Here is a 13,391-nt window from a genome sequence, read left to right on the forward strand (position 1 = left end):
GATGCTTGAGTTTCAGCTTGAGTGGATTCCTTTGGAAATTGATCTTCCAATTCCTTGTCAACAACATCCAACTTTCTTTTTGTTCTTTTAGCAAGTTCTTTCTTTCTTGGGGATTTCTTCTGTTTTTCAATCTTCTTCTCTGATTCAGTACCTTGAGATTGTTGAGAGGGAATTTGTTGAGAAGAATTCACAGCCTGTAGCTTGGCCAAGATAGCAAACTGTTCTTTCTTTTGTTTAGACTTCTTTGCATCTAGAGCAGCTTGCCTCTTTTCCTGCTTCAATCTGGCTTTTTCTTCTTCCTTTGCATGAGCAAATTGTGGATGTCCAGCTACCACACAAATTTCCTTCCCATTTCTGAATATCTTTGCAATTCTCTTTCTTGAGGCTGAATCAGCTGGATCTTTGTAGAGAAGAATAGATCTTGACAGAAGCTTCTTTTCATCAGGCTTGGGTGTCTCATACACAGAATCCATAGGGTTCTTCAAAGATAACTTTAGATAATTTGCCCTTGGTTTAAGAATTATCTCAGCCTTTGTAGTCTTGATGCAGGAAGATTGTCCTTTCTCCAGATAGTTCATGCTCATCTCATTCACATTGATTGGCTTGACATGAGAGTGATGGATGGCTGACTGATCTGGTTCCTTGACTAATTGAAACTTTTTCTGTATTTCCTCATCAATCTTTTTCCAGTTGATCAGAGTCAACTCTCCTTTATCAGCATCTTTCAAATTTGCTGCTGCTGCATTTATAAGATCTATACCATCTGCAACTGGTGGCTTGGAGATAGTAATTGAAGGTACAATTACTTTGCTGATTTGAACTAGAAGTTTCTCCCCCTCAGTTGGACCTTTCTCCCCCTTACTTGATTCTCTCTCCCCCTTTTTGTTATCATCAAGTGGAGGAGTTAGGCCTTATGCTTTAGCCAGTTGCATAAGAAGATTTGTCTGAGTCTGTTGATTTTGAAGAAGTGGAGCCACTGAATTCTCAATAACCTGAACTCTGTTCTCCAGCTTGGCTATCTTCTTGTCAGAATCTGATTCTCTCCTTAATCTTAGTAATAGATCATGCATGGTACCATATGGCATTATTGAATCCAGCTTCTCAGAGTTATATGTCTTTAAGTCAGCTATCTCCTTTTTTAATTCATCCACACTGAGATTCTGTCTTGAGTGTTGGATCTTCATTAAATGTAAAGAGTCTAGGTGAGCTTGAAGAACAGCCTTGGTACCAGCATCTGAAGCTTCCTGAAGGACCTGCTGAATAGCTATTACTTGTTTCACCAAAGACACCTCAAATTGCCCTGGTGAAAATTCCTTTTCCCATTCCCATTTAGGTAAACTGAAAGCAGAACTTGGCCCTTCAGCTCCCCCTAAGTTCATGCTTCCATCCAAAGAACCAGAGTCATCATCATCAGAATTTACTCCAAATTCTTCAGATGGCTCTCCAGCTTGAGAAGGCATTTTGTTCACAGCAGCTTTATCTCTTTGAAGAGATTTTGTGGTGTGCACTAAATTCAAAGTCTGCTCTACCTCCACATTGCCCTGAGCAGCCAACAGTTGATAGGCTGAAACAGGGTGAGTAAAAGTGTCAGCATCCAAGGAAATGTTATCAATTACAGCTTTGTAATGTTGCTGAAATTATCTTTCCTTTTCAGCATCATCCACAATCATTGACTCACTAGCAATGGCTGGTTCCATCCTTATTTCTCCAGTACATGCCTTTCTCTCATATTCTCTCTTTTGTTGCATCAGGGTCTCACCCTGGCTCCCCACCCTCACACCCTCACCTTCACCTACTAAGGTGGGACTCCTCTAACTCACTTTTGCCAATCCTGAATGAATGGATTGCTGAGATTCACTCTTTTCCTCTCCTTTTGCCTGGGAGCAACCCAGCCTCTCACTCAATGCACTCTCCTCTCTCAGTCCTAAGAGTGATTGTATTACCACCAAATCTTCTGCACTTGAAATTATTGAAGTTTGAAGTTGTGCAGAGACACTCTACGGATAAGTGATATCCTCGGGTGAGTGGTAAAGCTATCCGACGGATAACTGCTGTTAAGGTTATCCGTCGGGATACAATCACTACTCGACGGATGAGCAATATCCATCGAGAGAGTAGAAATGAATGAGGTTGGAAGAGAAACTATTTTTGACTCTGTGTTGATTGAAGTTATTTGAGGCACAGATGTCACAATAGAATCAGAAAGAATTGGCAAGTGAGCCAACAAATCATCTAAAAGATGATGCTCACTTGCACTAGATTTTGGCTTCCCCAACAGAGTTAAAGAAGGGGAATCAGGAATTGAAGTGTTTATCATGTCCACTTTCAGTGAGTTAGTTGGTGAGTATTATGTTTCTGTGGCTTCTATTATGAGAGATTTTGGCTGTGACTCCACATTTATTGGAGCCACATCAATCTGAATTTGAGAAGGTGCAGGGACTGTGTCTTTAGCACCAGTTTGCACTAAGTGTGTGCCTTGTGCATCCCCAATTGTTTTGGATTTCTTCTTTCTAGTGTAAGTTTGGTGTGAGCTTGTGTCCCTAACCCTCTTGGCCTGTGCTCTTGGATGAGAGCTTTGTTCAATAGCCACATCCTTTTGGGAGGATGCAGCTAGAAGTGAGCTTTTGTCCTTTTTAAGCACTACAGTTTGTTGGGAAACTGCAGTGTGGCTAGGCTGGGATTCACTCAACTCTCTAACCTTATCCTTGGGGTTTCTTTGATGTTCACCCCTTCCCTCACCTATCTTACCCTCCTTCACACTCCCCTCTTTGGTTTTGGTAGATTTTTGAACTTGTACCTTTTGAGAGATACCAGAGGGGGTTTTCTTTGATTTGGATTTAGAAATTGCAGTTGTTTTGGCAGCTTTGGTAGGCAACTGTTTGGTCATTGTCACAGTTGCCATAGCTATGACTGAAGTCAAAGAAATAAAAGAGATTGGAATAGTTGAGGGTCTGGATGAACTTACCTCACTTACTTGAGGTGTCAGCATTACAGGAAAATAGAACATTGGCACATCCTTGTGATGGTTGGCTCTGTTCAAGTTTGCAATGATTCTTCTCTCTTGAAACCAACAAGCTAATTTATTGTTTAGGTTCTCAAGTTCAATCTCTTGACAAAGATGGTTAGCCAAAAGCTTAAAAAATCTAGCATAGTAAATATTCTTTCCTCTTTTGGCTAAGTCACCTAGTTTAAAACCTAACTCATACACAACAAGGTCACTGAAATTGTAATATTTGTCTGTAACTAGCATGTATAGCATGTTAAGCATGGAAATGTTCACAGAATCAAAATTACTGATTTTTCCAGAAAAGACTTTAGTTACTACATCACACAAGTAACTCCATTCCTTCCTAAGACCTAGTCTTCTAATTTCACTTAGTTTTGCAGTAGGAAGTGCATAATGAATGGAATTGAGCATATTGACAATATCAGTGTCAGTGTGTGGTGCAGTTACATTATCATCAGGAATCTTGAAACATGCTTTTATTACATCACTATTGATACAGAAATCATTACCTTTGATGGTCAGAGTGATTGTTTTGTCAGTAGAGTTGTAGATTGCTGTTGTCCACATCTCCTCAACAACTTCACAATAAATTGTGGGTGATTCCAGCATTGCAAAACTTAACTTGCAGTTTTTCACGAAGTCCATCATCTTATGATAGTCTTCAGATTGCTGAATCCCCTTATTGACCAAAGCAGTGAAGTTGTTCTTCTCATAGATGAACCCAGTCTGTGACATGATCTTTACTACGGGTGCCATTGTTAGAGAAGAAAAGCTTGAAGAGAAAGAGGATTTTTGCTTGAGAGAGAATGAAATAACACAGTTAAATTTGAGAGTGATAAAAGAAAATGATTAGAATGAAATAAGCTTTTATACTTTACTCAAAATCAAAGGATAAAAATAATAAAGAGAAGTAAATTACCCAAAAGAAATTGCCTAAAACAACCGTTTTAAAATAAACTGTAAAAATTTTAACCATTATCCGTCGTGTAATGCTTACAAACTGTAAGTATACTCGATGGATAATGTTCAGGGAATTAACGGTTAAGATTTAGACACTTCGACGGATGAGGATAAGTTGATATTCGTCGAGCTTTAAAATACTCCAGAAACGTAATTGATTTTTATTTACAATTTGTATATCGATGGATGACTCAACTCGATGGATAATGGTCATCCGTCGAGATGCAAATTTTGACAGCCAAAATTTTCATCCAAGACTAAAAATCAGTTAAATTTCTCACTACTAGAAAAATGTCAATAGACATCGGTTTTTGGCCGATGTCTATGTTGTTTAGCAACCGATGTTGATGTCGGTGATGTCTATTCTAGACATCGGTTAAAACCCGATGTCTTTACTCGATTAGACATCGTTTCTGGAAAAAAAGCTGATGTCCATGCATTATTTTTTTACAAAAAATGTTACAAATAAATAATTTTATAAATAAAATACACCTATTACAACATATTAAACATATAATGAGTTATGTTTTTTTCCACATAGACATCGAATAATTTCATTTCTGTGATGTAAAATAAGATATTAAACATCAATTTCTTAAGTAAAGGGTGATGTCTATAGTGGAACATAGACATCAGTTTTATCCTAATTAAAGTGATGTCTATGTACCATTTAGACTTGAAAATGTCAGTCTTTGACATCAGTATTTTTTAAAAAAGCGATGTACATTAACTTTTTTAACATCACTTTTTCTTCTTTAAAAGTGATGTACAATTGCTTTTGAGATATCAGTATTTATTCATTAAAAGTGATGTACAATTATTTTTTTGATATGAATATTAATTTATTAAAATGCGTGTTTGCATCTGAGTATTTCAGCAATATTTCCGTTTTTGAATAGGATGCTGCAATGGGAAGATCTGAGAATAATATATATTTGAAATTCTACACTGCCAGTGCAAATTACAAGGATTCTTTGATGAAATATTTACAGGATTTTTAGCAAGATCGGATCAACCAAATCATGAGTCACACTAGTTCCCCCTATTATGATACAAAGTTGTTTGCACTAGTAAGCTGTTTTTGCAACACATTACAAACCTTAGTACATGTGCAATCCATATATAAAGTCTATTGTTAAGAAACCTCAGTAGGAAGACAGACTAGATTAGTACATTTCGAAACTGATGAGCAGTATGTTTAACCTTCTGGAGATTCTTTTTCTTCCTCTATGTTGCAGGGTTTGCAAGCTCTTTAGCAGGAGCGGCCGGTACTATGTTTTGGGGCTGCATGCATCAAAATAAATTAGTAAATTAAAACAATGCGGATTCCCAGGTGTATGCTTCTTTCAACTGATTAGACTGATTGTATTAAACATGGGTTTGGAACAGCGCAGAGCATAAGATGATATGCATGCGTAATTACCAGTGTTGCCTATTTATGTACAATCCTAACTCCCGACTCGAAATCAAATAGCAATTACAAATAAGGAGATAGAACCATAAGAACAAAAACAGAACCCAGAAAAAGAATGAAAAGTAAAGGTAATTCTAACTCTGCCCACAACATTAGAGTTAGCTTTAAAACTCCATTTAAATCAGCACTTTTAGCAAATATTTCAAAGAAGTATGAATTTTAGATGATCAAGATTAATTATAAACAACAAACAGATCCTAAACAACAAAACCCCAATAAAACATAATCAAAGAAAAACCCATTTGTAACATCATCATCACAAATACATTAGCATAAATCATATTAGATAATCACGATTAATTATAAGAACTCAACATTAATGAATAAGGATAGAGACAGTGACTGTGTAAGTAAAAAAAAGACAAACAAGACATACTATTATACAGAGACTTACAAGAGACCAAGTAAAAAAAAAGACAAACAAGACATACTATTATACAGAGACTTACAAGAGACTTACACAGAGAGAAACAAGACATACTTACTATTTGCTTAACATGCCTAAATCCAGGGGAGCTCTGTCCAACAAGCCCATTACTGATATAAAGGCACAAGAACTGTTAGTTTAGGGACTTGGGATGATTAATGTCTACAAATCATCTCAACACCAAGAATATCTAATGAAGCACATATAAGATATAACCATGTCGTGCCAAAACTTTTAAATGGATGAGCTCTAGCAGTATACATATATATATATATATTAAGTCATTAATAAATCAGGGATGATTCAAAGCTTAGATATGATCAAAGGAAAATGACTATGTGCATTTGATGCGTGTATCATCCTCATTGAACTTTGTCACATCCACATATCAATAGATTTGGTATTCTTCACAGTTCAATGGCTCATTGAAAAATATTTGTTTTAAATTATAAGGTCAGAAGAAAGTACAAAAAAATCCTGAATTTTTGTGAAAAACGAACTATAATTATAACAGACTTAGTCGATCTCTCCTTGAATATGCACATCGCGTTAATAAACGTCCCTTCAATTTAGCCCAAAATGCATGCATTATAACACAAACATATTCTAAAACTGATATGACTTTTATAGTAGTCGACTCGAATTCTGTCAAATAACTATTCATTATATCAGAATATAGCACAACACAATCTATACCATGTACTATATACACAAGGAGAATGCAAGGCAAAAGTAATAATATATTTTTAATGAGAAATAATGGAGTTTGCTTATTACATACCACATGCCAGTCTGCCTCCTGCATTGCCAGTGGAAAGGCTAAGCTCATGACCACCTAAATAGATAAACAAATGCAAGTGAGAACATGGAATAAACAAATCTTTGCACACAGAAGATATATTGAATCCATTCTTAATTTCCTATACATAACATTCACATATCATTATATCAGGCATGCAAGGCAAAAGTTCAAAACGAGAAAAATAAAATATTACCCTTTCTGAGGTCATCCTCAAGTTCATGAACAACCAAGGCTCTTCCAATTACTGCATTTGGCCCACTAAGTTCCCATTCAAGTATAACTAAGAATGAATTAGAACATAGCAAAGTATAAAATTACCAAGGTCTAGAGAAATACCTATGTATTGACAATTGTTGCTTCTGCCACACCTGCATTTATTACATAGAAGGAAAATGTATCAGTAAGGATAAGTTTATAAACAATAATTTGATTGGAACCCATAATATGGACCCTAATTAGTGCTCAAAGTTAATCATGAGCATAATTCTCATCATCTTAGTTTGACACAATAGAGAGCCCTGGAAAGATTCTTATCATTTGTTTCGAGGAATAAAGAGCAATGTTGGAATACTAATTAAGGCACGTAATTGACTTCCTTAAAGCTATTTCAAGGTTAAATACACTAATCTGTCAAATTTATATTATAAATACTAGCCCGTAATAACCAATCTAACCAGAGTAATAGAATAGTCCATTACCATCGGCATTAACAATAAAGTTTCCCAGGTCACCCGCATGACGGACTTCATCTTCAGGAGCACCGTGTGTGAATCCTTCCGGATTGAAATGTGGTCCTGCAGTTCCACATCACATTCAACCAAAATTACAACAAAATCATATAATTAGCCAACAGAAAAACACAAAAATGCCTACCAAAGCTACAAAAACATAAAAAATCCAACCTTTGGACATACACCCATTCGTAGTATCCCCAAATTGACAAACACAATTTAACTTAAAAAATAAATCATATAACATACAAATACAAAAGCATAAACCAATGAGTAACACAACGCAACTTCTAATCCAACTTAATCAAGTGAATACCTAAAGATTAAATCCACTACCATATGCAAAAAACGGTCATGTATATATACAAAAAATCAAAAAGAATTAATAACTCCAAAATACATTGAATTAAATAAAAGCACCATACACAGGACATATAATCAAATTAGGGTTCCGATTTGAAAAAACCCAATTTAACAAATTAGGGTTTTGAATAAAAAATCCCAATTTATAATTTTTTTCTTCATGTGGAGAATACTAGTTCGATTTGAGAATAAAGATGAAATAAGCTTACAAAGCTTAACAACCGAGCTTTAGCTGAATTGAGATGATGAACACAGAGAGATGGTGGGCGAAGGTGAGATGGTAAGAAGAGGTGAGATGAGTGGAATTCTGATGGTGAAGTGAGCTGTCGAGGTGAAAGTGAATGGGGTAGAGGAGTGCTTAGTCGAGAGAGAGAGAGAGAGGAGTGCTAAGAGAGAGATGGTGAGGAATTTTTATGTCCAAAGAGGGAAAATAATGGGGGAACCAAAATATTGGCTAATGAGCGGGGTGAAATTTTAGGATAATGGGGGAAAATTTTGACTAAGGGGGAAATATAAAGATGGGCGCGAATTGAAACTTTTTTAGGTAACTTTAGACATCGGTTTTAAAATAACTGTTGTCTTCGAATTACAATGACATCAGAAAAACACGGGATGATGTTATAAATTCTTTTAACATCAGCGGCAAACATAACCGATGTATAATGTGTGATGTCTATTAACATTTTTCTTGTAGTGTCTGGCTACTTTTCAACTTGCAAAATAATTCAGATAAATTCAAGAGTAATTAAGCATACCTAACTCACTTACCAACCTAGAAAAGGTGGATTCATCCAGTGGCTTGGTAAAAATATCTGCAAGTTGCTTCTCACTTGGAACAAAATGTAACTCTACAGTACCATTCATTACATGTTCCCTTATGAAATGGTACTTGATGTCTATATGCTTTGTCCTTGAATGTTGCACTGGATTTTCAGTGATGGCAATTGCACTTGTGTTGTCACAGAAAATAGGAATCCTTTCAACTTGTAAACCATAGTCTAGCAATTGATTTTTCATCCATAAAATCTGTGCACAGCAACTGCCAGTAGCAATATATTCAGCTTCAGCTGTAAAAGTAGAAACTGAATTTTGCTTTTTACTGAACCAGGACACAAGCTTGTCTCCCAAAAATTGACAGGTTCCTGTTGTGCTTTTTCTATCAATTCTGCAACCTGCATAATCTGCATCTGAATAACCAGTTAGATCAAAACTAGAATCTCTAGGATACCAAATGCCAAGGTTTGGTGTTCCTTTGAGATATCTGAAAATTCTCTTAATAGCTATCAAATGAGACTCTCTAGGATCAGCCTGAAATCTAGCACACAAACATGTAGCAAACATTATATCTGGCCTACTAGCTGTTAAGTACAAAAGTGAGCCAACCATGCCTCTATAACTTGAAATATCTACAGAATTTTCAGTAGTGTTTAGTTCAAGCTTAGTTGCAGTGGCCATGGGAGTTTTTGCAGATGTGCAATCCATTAGATCAAACTTCTTTAAAAGATCAAAAATATATTTAGTTTGACTAATGAATATTCCATCACTAACTTGCTTAACTTGTAAACCAAGAAAGTAAGTTAGTTCTCCCATCATACTCATTTCATACTTGCTTTGCATCAGTTTGGCAAACTTTTTACAAAGTTTCTCATCTGTAGAGCCAAAAATAATATCATCTACATAAATTTGAACAAGTATGCTAGAGCCATTCACATTTCTGAAAAATAAAGTTTTATCTACAGTACCTTTTGTGAAGTGATTTTCCAAAAGGAACTTTGATAAAGTGTCATACCAGGCTCTAGGTGCTTGCTTCAGTCCATAAAGTGCTTTCAGTAGATAATAGACATACTCTGGGAAATTTGGATCTTCAAAGCCAGGAGGTTGACTTACATACACTTCTTCCTCCAAATCTCCATTCAAAAAGGCACTTTTGACATCCATTTGATAGACCTTGAAATTGGCCTGGGCTGCATAGGCTAAGAAGATTCTGATGGCTTCAAGTCTTGGAACAGGAGCAAATGTTTCATCAAAATCTATTCCTTCTTGCTGACAATAGCCTTTAGCAACCAATCTTGCTTTGTTCCTTACTACTATGCCATTTTCATCCATCTTGTTTCTGAATACCCATTTGGTGTCTATTGGATTCTTTCCAGTAGGCTTGGGTACCAGCTTCCATACTTTATTCCTTTCAAATTGGTTTAGCTCCTCCTGCATAGCTACAATCCAATCAGGATCTAACAAGGCTTCTTCTACCTTCTTTGGTTCTTCCTTAGACAGGAAGCTGCTATATAGACATTTTTCTTGAGTTGCTCTCCTGGTTTGAACTCTGGAAGACACATCACCAATAATCAGTTCAAAGGGGTGATCTTTTGTCCATTTTCTTGGTTGAGGTAGATTAGCCCTAGATGAAGAGACCTCAATGTTGTCTTGATGTGTGATTGAGTTTTGATTGCTAGAAACTCCCCCTGAGTTTGTGGATCTTTGATTTGAGATTGGGGTGCTTTCTATGGGTGATCTGCCTTGACTTCCTGCTCCTTTTGATAACCCAACGGATGGTGAATTTTGAGTACCGACGGATGAGGCAGATTGTCTTCTGATGAATAATACAGATTGCCTTCCGACGGATGAAGCATTATGTAACTCGACCGATGTTGAGTTTTGTGCTTCATTTGTAGTAGATTTATCTGCATTATCCTTAGACACTATTTCTTGATCACTCTCATCATCACTTCCATCACTGACCATCTCAACATTGTCGAATTTGAGGCTCTCATGGTAATCTCCATCTTTTAGTCCTTCAATCTTTTTATCATCAAACACAATATGTATAGATTCAACAATAATGTTGGTTCTTAGATTGTAGACTCTATATGCTTTACCAATAGCATATCCAATAAAAATTCCTTCATCTGCTTTAGCATCAAACTTCCCATTTTGATCAGTTTAATTTCTCAGAATATAGCATTTACAGCCAAAGACATGAAGAAAGTTCAGAGTTGGCTTCTTGTTCTTGAACAATTGCTAAGGTGTCATGCATCTTGCTTGATTAATCAGAGAGATGTTCTGAGTGTAGCATGCAGTGTTTACAGCTTCAGCCCAGAAGTATGTTGGTAGTTTTGATTCTTCAAGCATTGTCCTTGCAGCTTCAATAAGAGATCTATTCTTTCTTTCCACTACTTCATTCTGTTGTGGAGTCCTTGCTGCTGAGAACTCATGCAAGATTCCATTTTCCTCACAAAATGCTCTCATGACATAGTTCTTGAACTCAGTTCCATTATCACTCCTGATTCTTCTAAATTTGAAATCAGGATGATTGTTAACTTGCCTTATGTGATTGATGATGATTTCACTAGCTTCATCCTTGGACTTTAGGAAATAGGTCCAAGAGAACTTTGAGAATGAAAGGAATATGTCCTAAGTCCAATCATGTATTAGGATTTAGGAATAACTTTTATGTAATTTGTTTTGATTTCATTGATATTAATAAAAGACTTGTTTTGTTTTTATTACGGGCTCTATCTATTTAAGTGTTTAAATAAGATATACCATAGTTTAGAGTAAAGCCTTTTATGGATTATGATGAGATCATAATAGTGAGACCTAAAAAGATGATAACTCTAAAATTAAATAGTTCCTGGTCATAGGATTACTAACTGGTAATTAATAATCCACAAAGATCGGTACATATTATGCTTGCTTCATTATGAAGGATGTCTGTTCTCATAGACATTTGTGTGGTGACACTATAGCTAGTATGTAGGTGCTTATTATAGAATAAGTTCACTGAACATGACTCGCACAGCTGAACAACTGATGGAGTTCACTCACGTGTCAGCAGTTGTTCACATAATGATAGTTGTACAAGTATCCTTAGACTTGAGGTCATCATAGTCATCTTGTGTACACTGAACTATGCTTTGGTTTAGTTCTTAGTCTCCAGGGACAATTATTAGGGCTCTTCTGGGTATAGGAATTTATACACGAAGATAGTGTATGATCAATAAAGGATCTACCCCTTCCAGTGAAGGAAGCGAATGTTAAAGACTGATCCACTTATGCTAGTTCAGGAATCTCTGGCCAGAGTAAATGAAATTAGAAAGGAGTTTCTAATTTGCATAGAACTACGCATAGTAAATGGTAAGCAAAGTGATTGAATTAGATAGGCTTGACACGAGATCCATGCCTTGTATTTAATCGGGACATTGTAGGGTAGAAGGAGTTTATTGTACGGTAACTATTCACTGACAGGTTCTTGGTATTCTAAGCAGTGAATTCATATTATCCGGATAGTCGCGATATGTTGAGAAGCATCACTCACGATGTAGAATAAATGTGATTAATTAATTAATCATATTTAATAAATTAGAGAATTTATATAAATAATGATAAAATAGTTTTATTATTATTTATTTCTACTACCGGCTTAATATTGAACCTACAGGGTCACACCATAAAAAGAGAATGATTTATTGGTGGAGTAATTAATTAATAATGGCTAATAATTATTTATTTGTGAAATAAATAATTATTTGGCAAATTTAATAATTGATTAAATGAGATTTAATTGATTATAAATTAATTAAAAAAAGTACTTAATATTATTAATTAAGGATTTAATTTTTTAGAAATTAAATCAAGAGAGAGAATTATTTCTAAAGTGTTTAGAAAAAGGATTAATGATTAAAAGGTGTTTTAATTATTAATGAGAATAATAAATGGGATAATAATAATAATAATATTTATGGGAAAATTTCAGCTGAAAATTTTGCCTATAAATACACTATTATAGACCCTAATTTTATTCCAACCCACATCGAACCCGAAAACCCAAAAAGTTTGGAAAACCCAATTCTCTCCACCTTCTTCCTCCTCCTTAACATCGTTTTCTTGGTGGATACCGGTGGAGTGCTTCACACTTGAGGAGCAACTGCTAAGGATGTCTGATCGTTGTCTCCGAATTATTTTAAAAGGTTAGATTCGATCCCTCGAATTTTTATTCACGATTTATATGCTTTTATTTAGATTTTGTATGTGTAAAAGTGTTTTGTCATGCCCCCGCTGCGTTAAAAATCCAACATTGGTATCAGAGCATAGGTTGTATGCATATAGATCTGTGGTAAAAATTTCAGAATTTTATGTGCTTGTATGAATTAATTATGATTTTTACAAGTTATATCATGGATTAATTTTGTCTGATGAGAAATCGTTTCTCAGAATAATTTTGAAGGTTGATCTGGGTTCTACAAGTGTTGTAGATCGTCTGGGTATTTTTTTCATAATTTTAGGATGTATAGATTTTTTATTATGATTTTTGAAGTTGTTGCAATTAAATTCGTAATTAAATAAACATACATATATATATATATATTATTTGTTAGTATGTATATATATATATATCTGTACATCTGCATATCTGTGTTGTTGTTGCTGCTATTAAGAGAGCAGACAAGTGTCTGCAGCACCGAAAAAGCAAAGGACGAAGAATATGTACGGCAGGAGACAGATCAGCGGCGGCTGCGTGCAGGCGCGTATGGCGCACGCGCGAGGTAAGGGCTGTTGCGCATTTGTAGAATGCGTTACACCCTTTATTGGCTTAAAAGGGGTGTAACGCATCACGGGAATGCGTTACA

General features: G+C 35.5%; 1 protein-coding gene across 1 annotated transcript in view; it reads right to left on the bottom strand.

The window, feature by feature from the left end:
* Positions 1-5,757: 5,757 nt before the first annotated feature.
* Positions 5,758-13,391, bottom strand: part of LOC141673940 (superoxide dismutase [Cu-Zn], chloroplastic-like) — a 33,176-nt gene continuing 25,542 nt past the window's right edge. The window contains exons 2-7 of the mRNA XM_074480668.1: positions 7,573-7,624; positions 7,369-7,464; positions 7,011-7,038; positions 6,864-6,943; positions 6,650-6,703; positions 5,758-5,783 (exon numbers count right to left, since the gene is read on the bottom strand). Of these exons, the coding sequence (XP_074336769.1) occupies positions 5,758-5,783; positions 6,650-6,703; positions 6,864-6,943; positions 7,011-7,038; positions 7,369-7,464; positions 7,573-7,624 (336 nt within the window). The remainder of the gene's footprint in view (positions 5,784-6,649; positions 6,704-6,863; positions 6,944-7,010; positions 7,039-7,368; positions 7,465-7,572; positions 7,625-13,391) is intronic.

Source organism: Apium graveolens, chromosome 7 (genome assembly GCF_009905375.1).
Source record: "Apium graveolens cultivar Ventura chromosome 7, ASM990537v1, whole genome shotgun sequence".
Classification (NCBI taxonomy): domain Eukaryota; kingdom Viridiplantae; phylum Streptophyta; class Magnoliopsida; order Apiales; family Apiaceae; genus Apium; species Apium graveolens.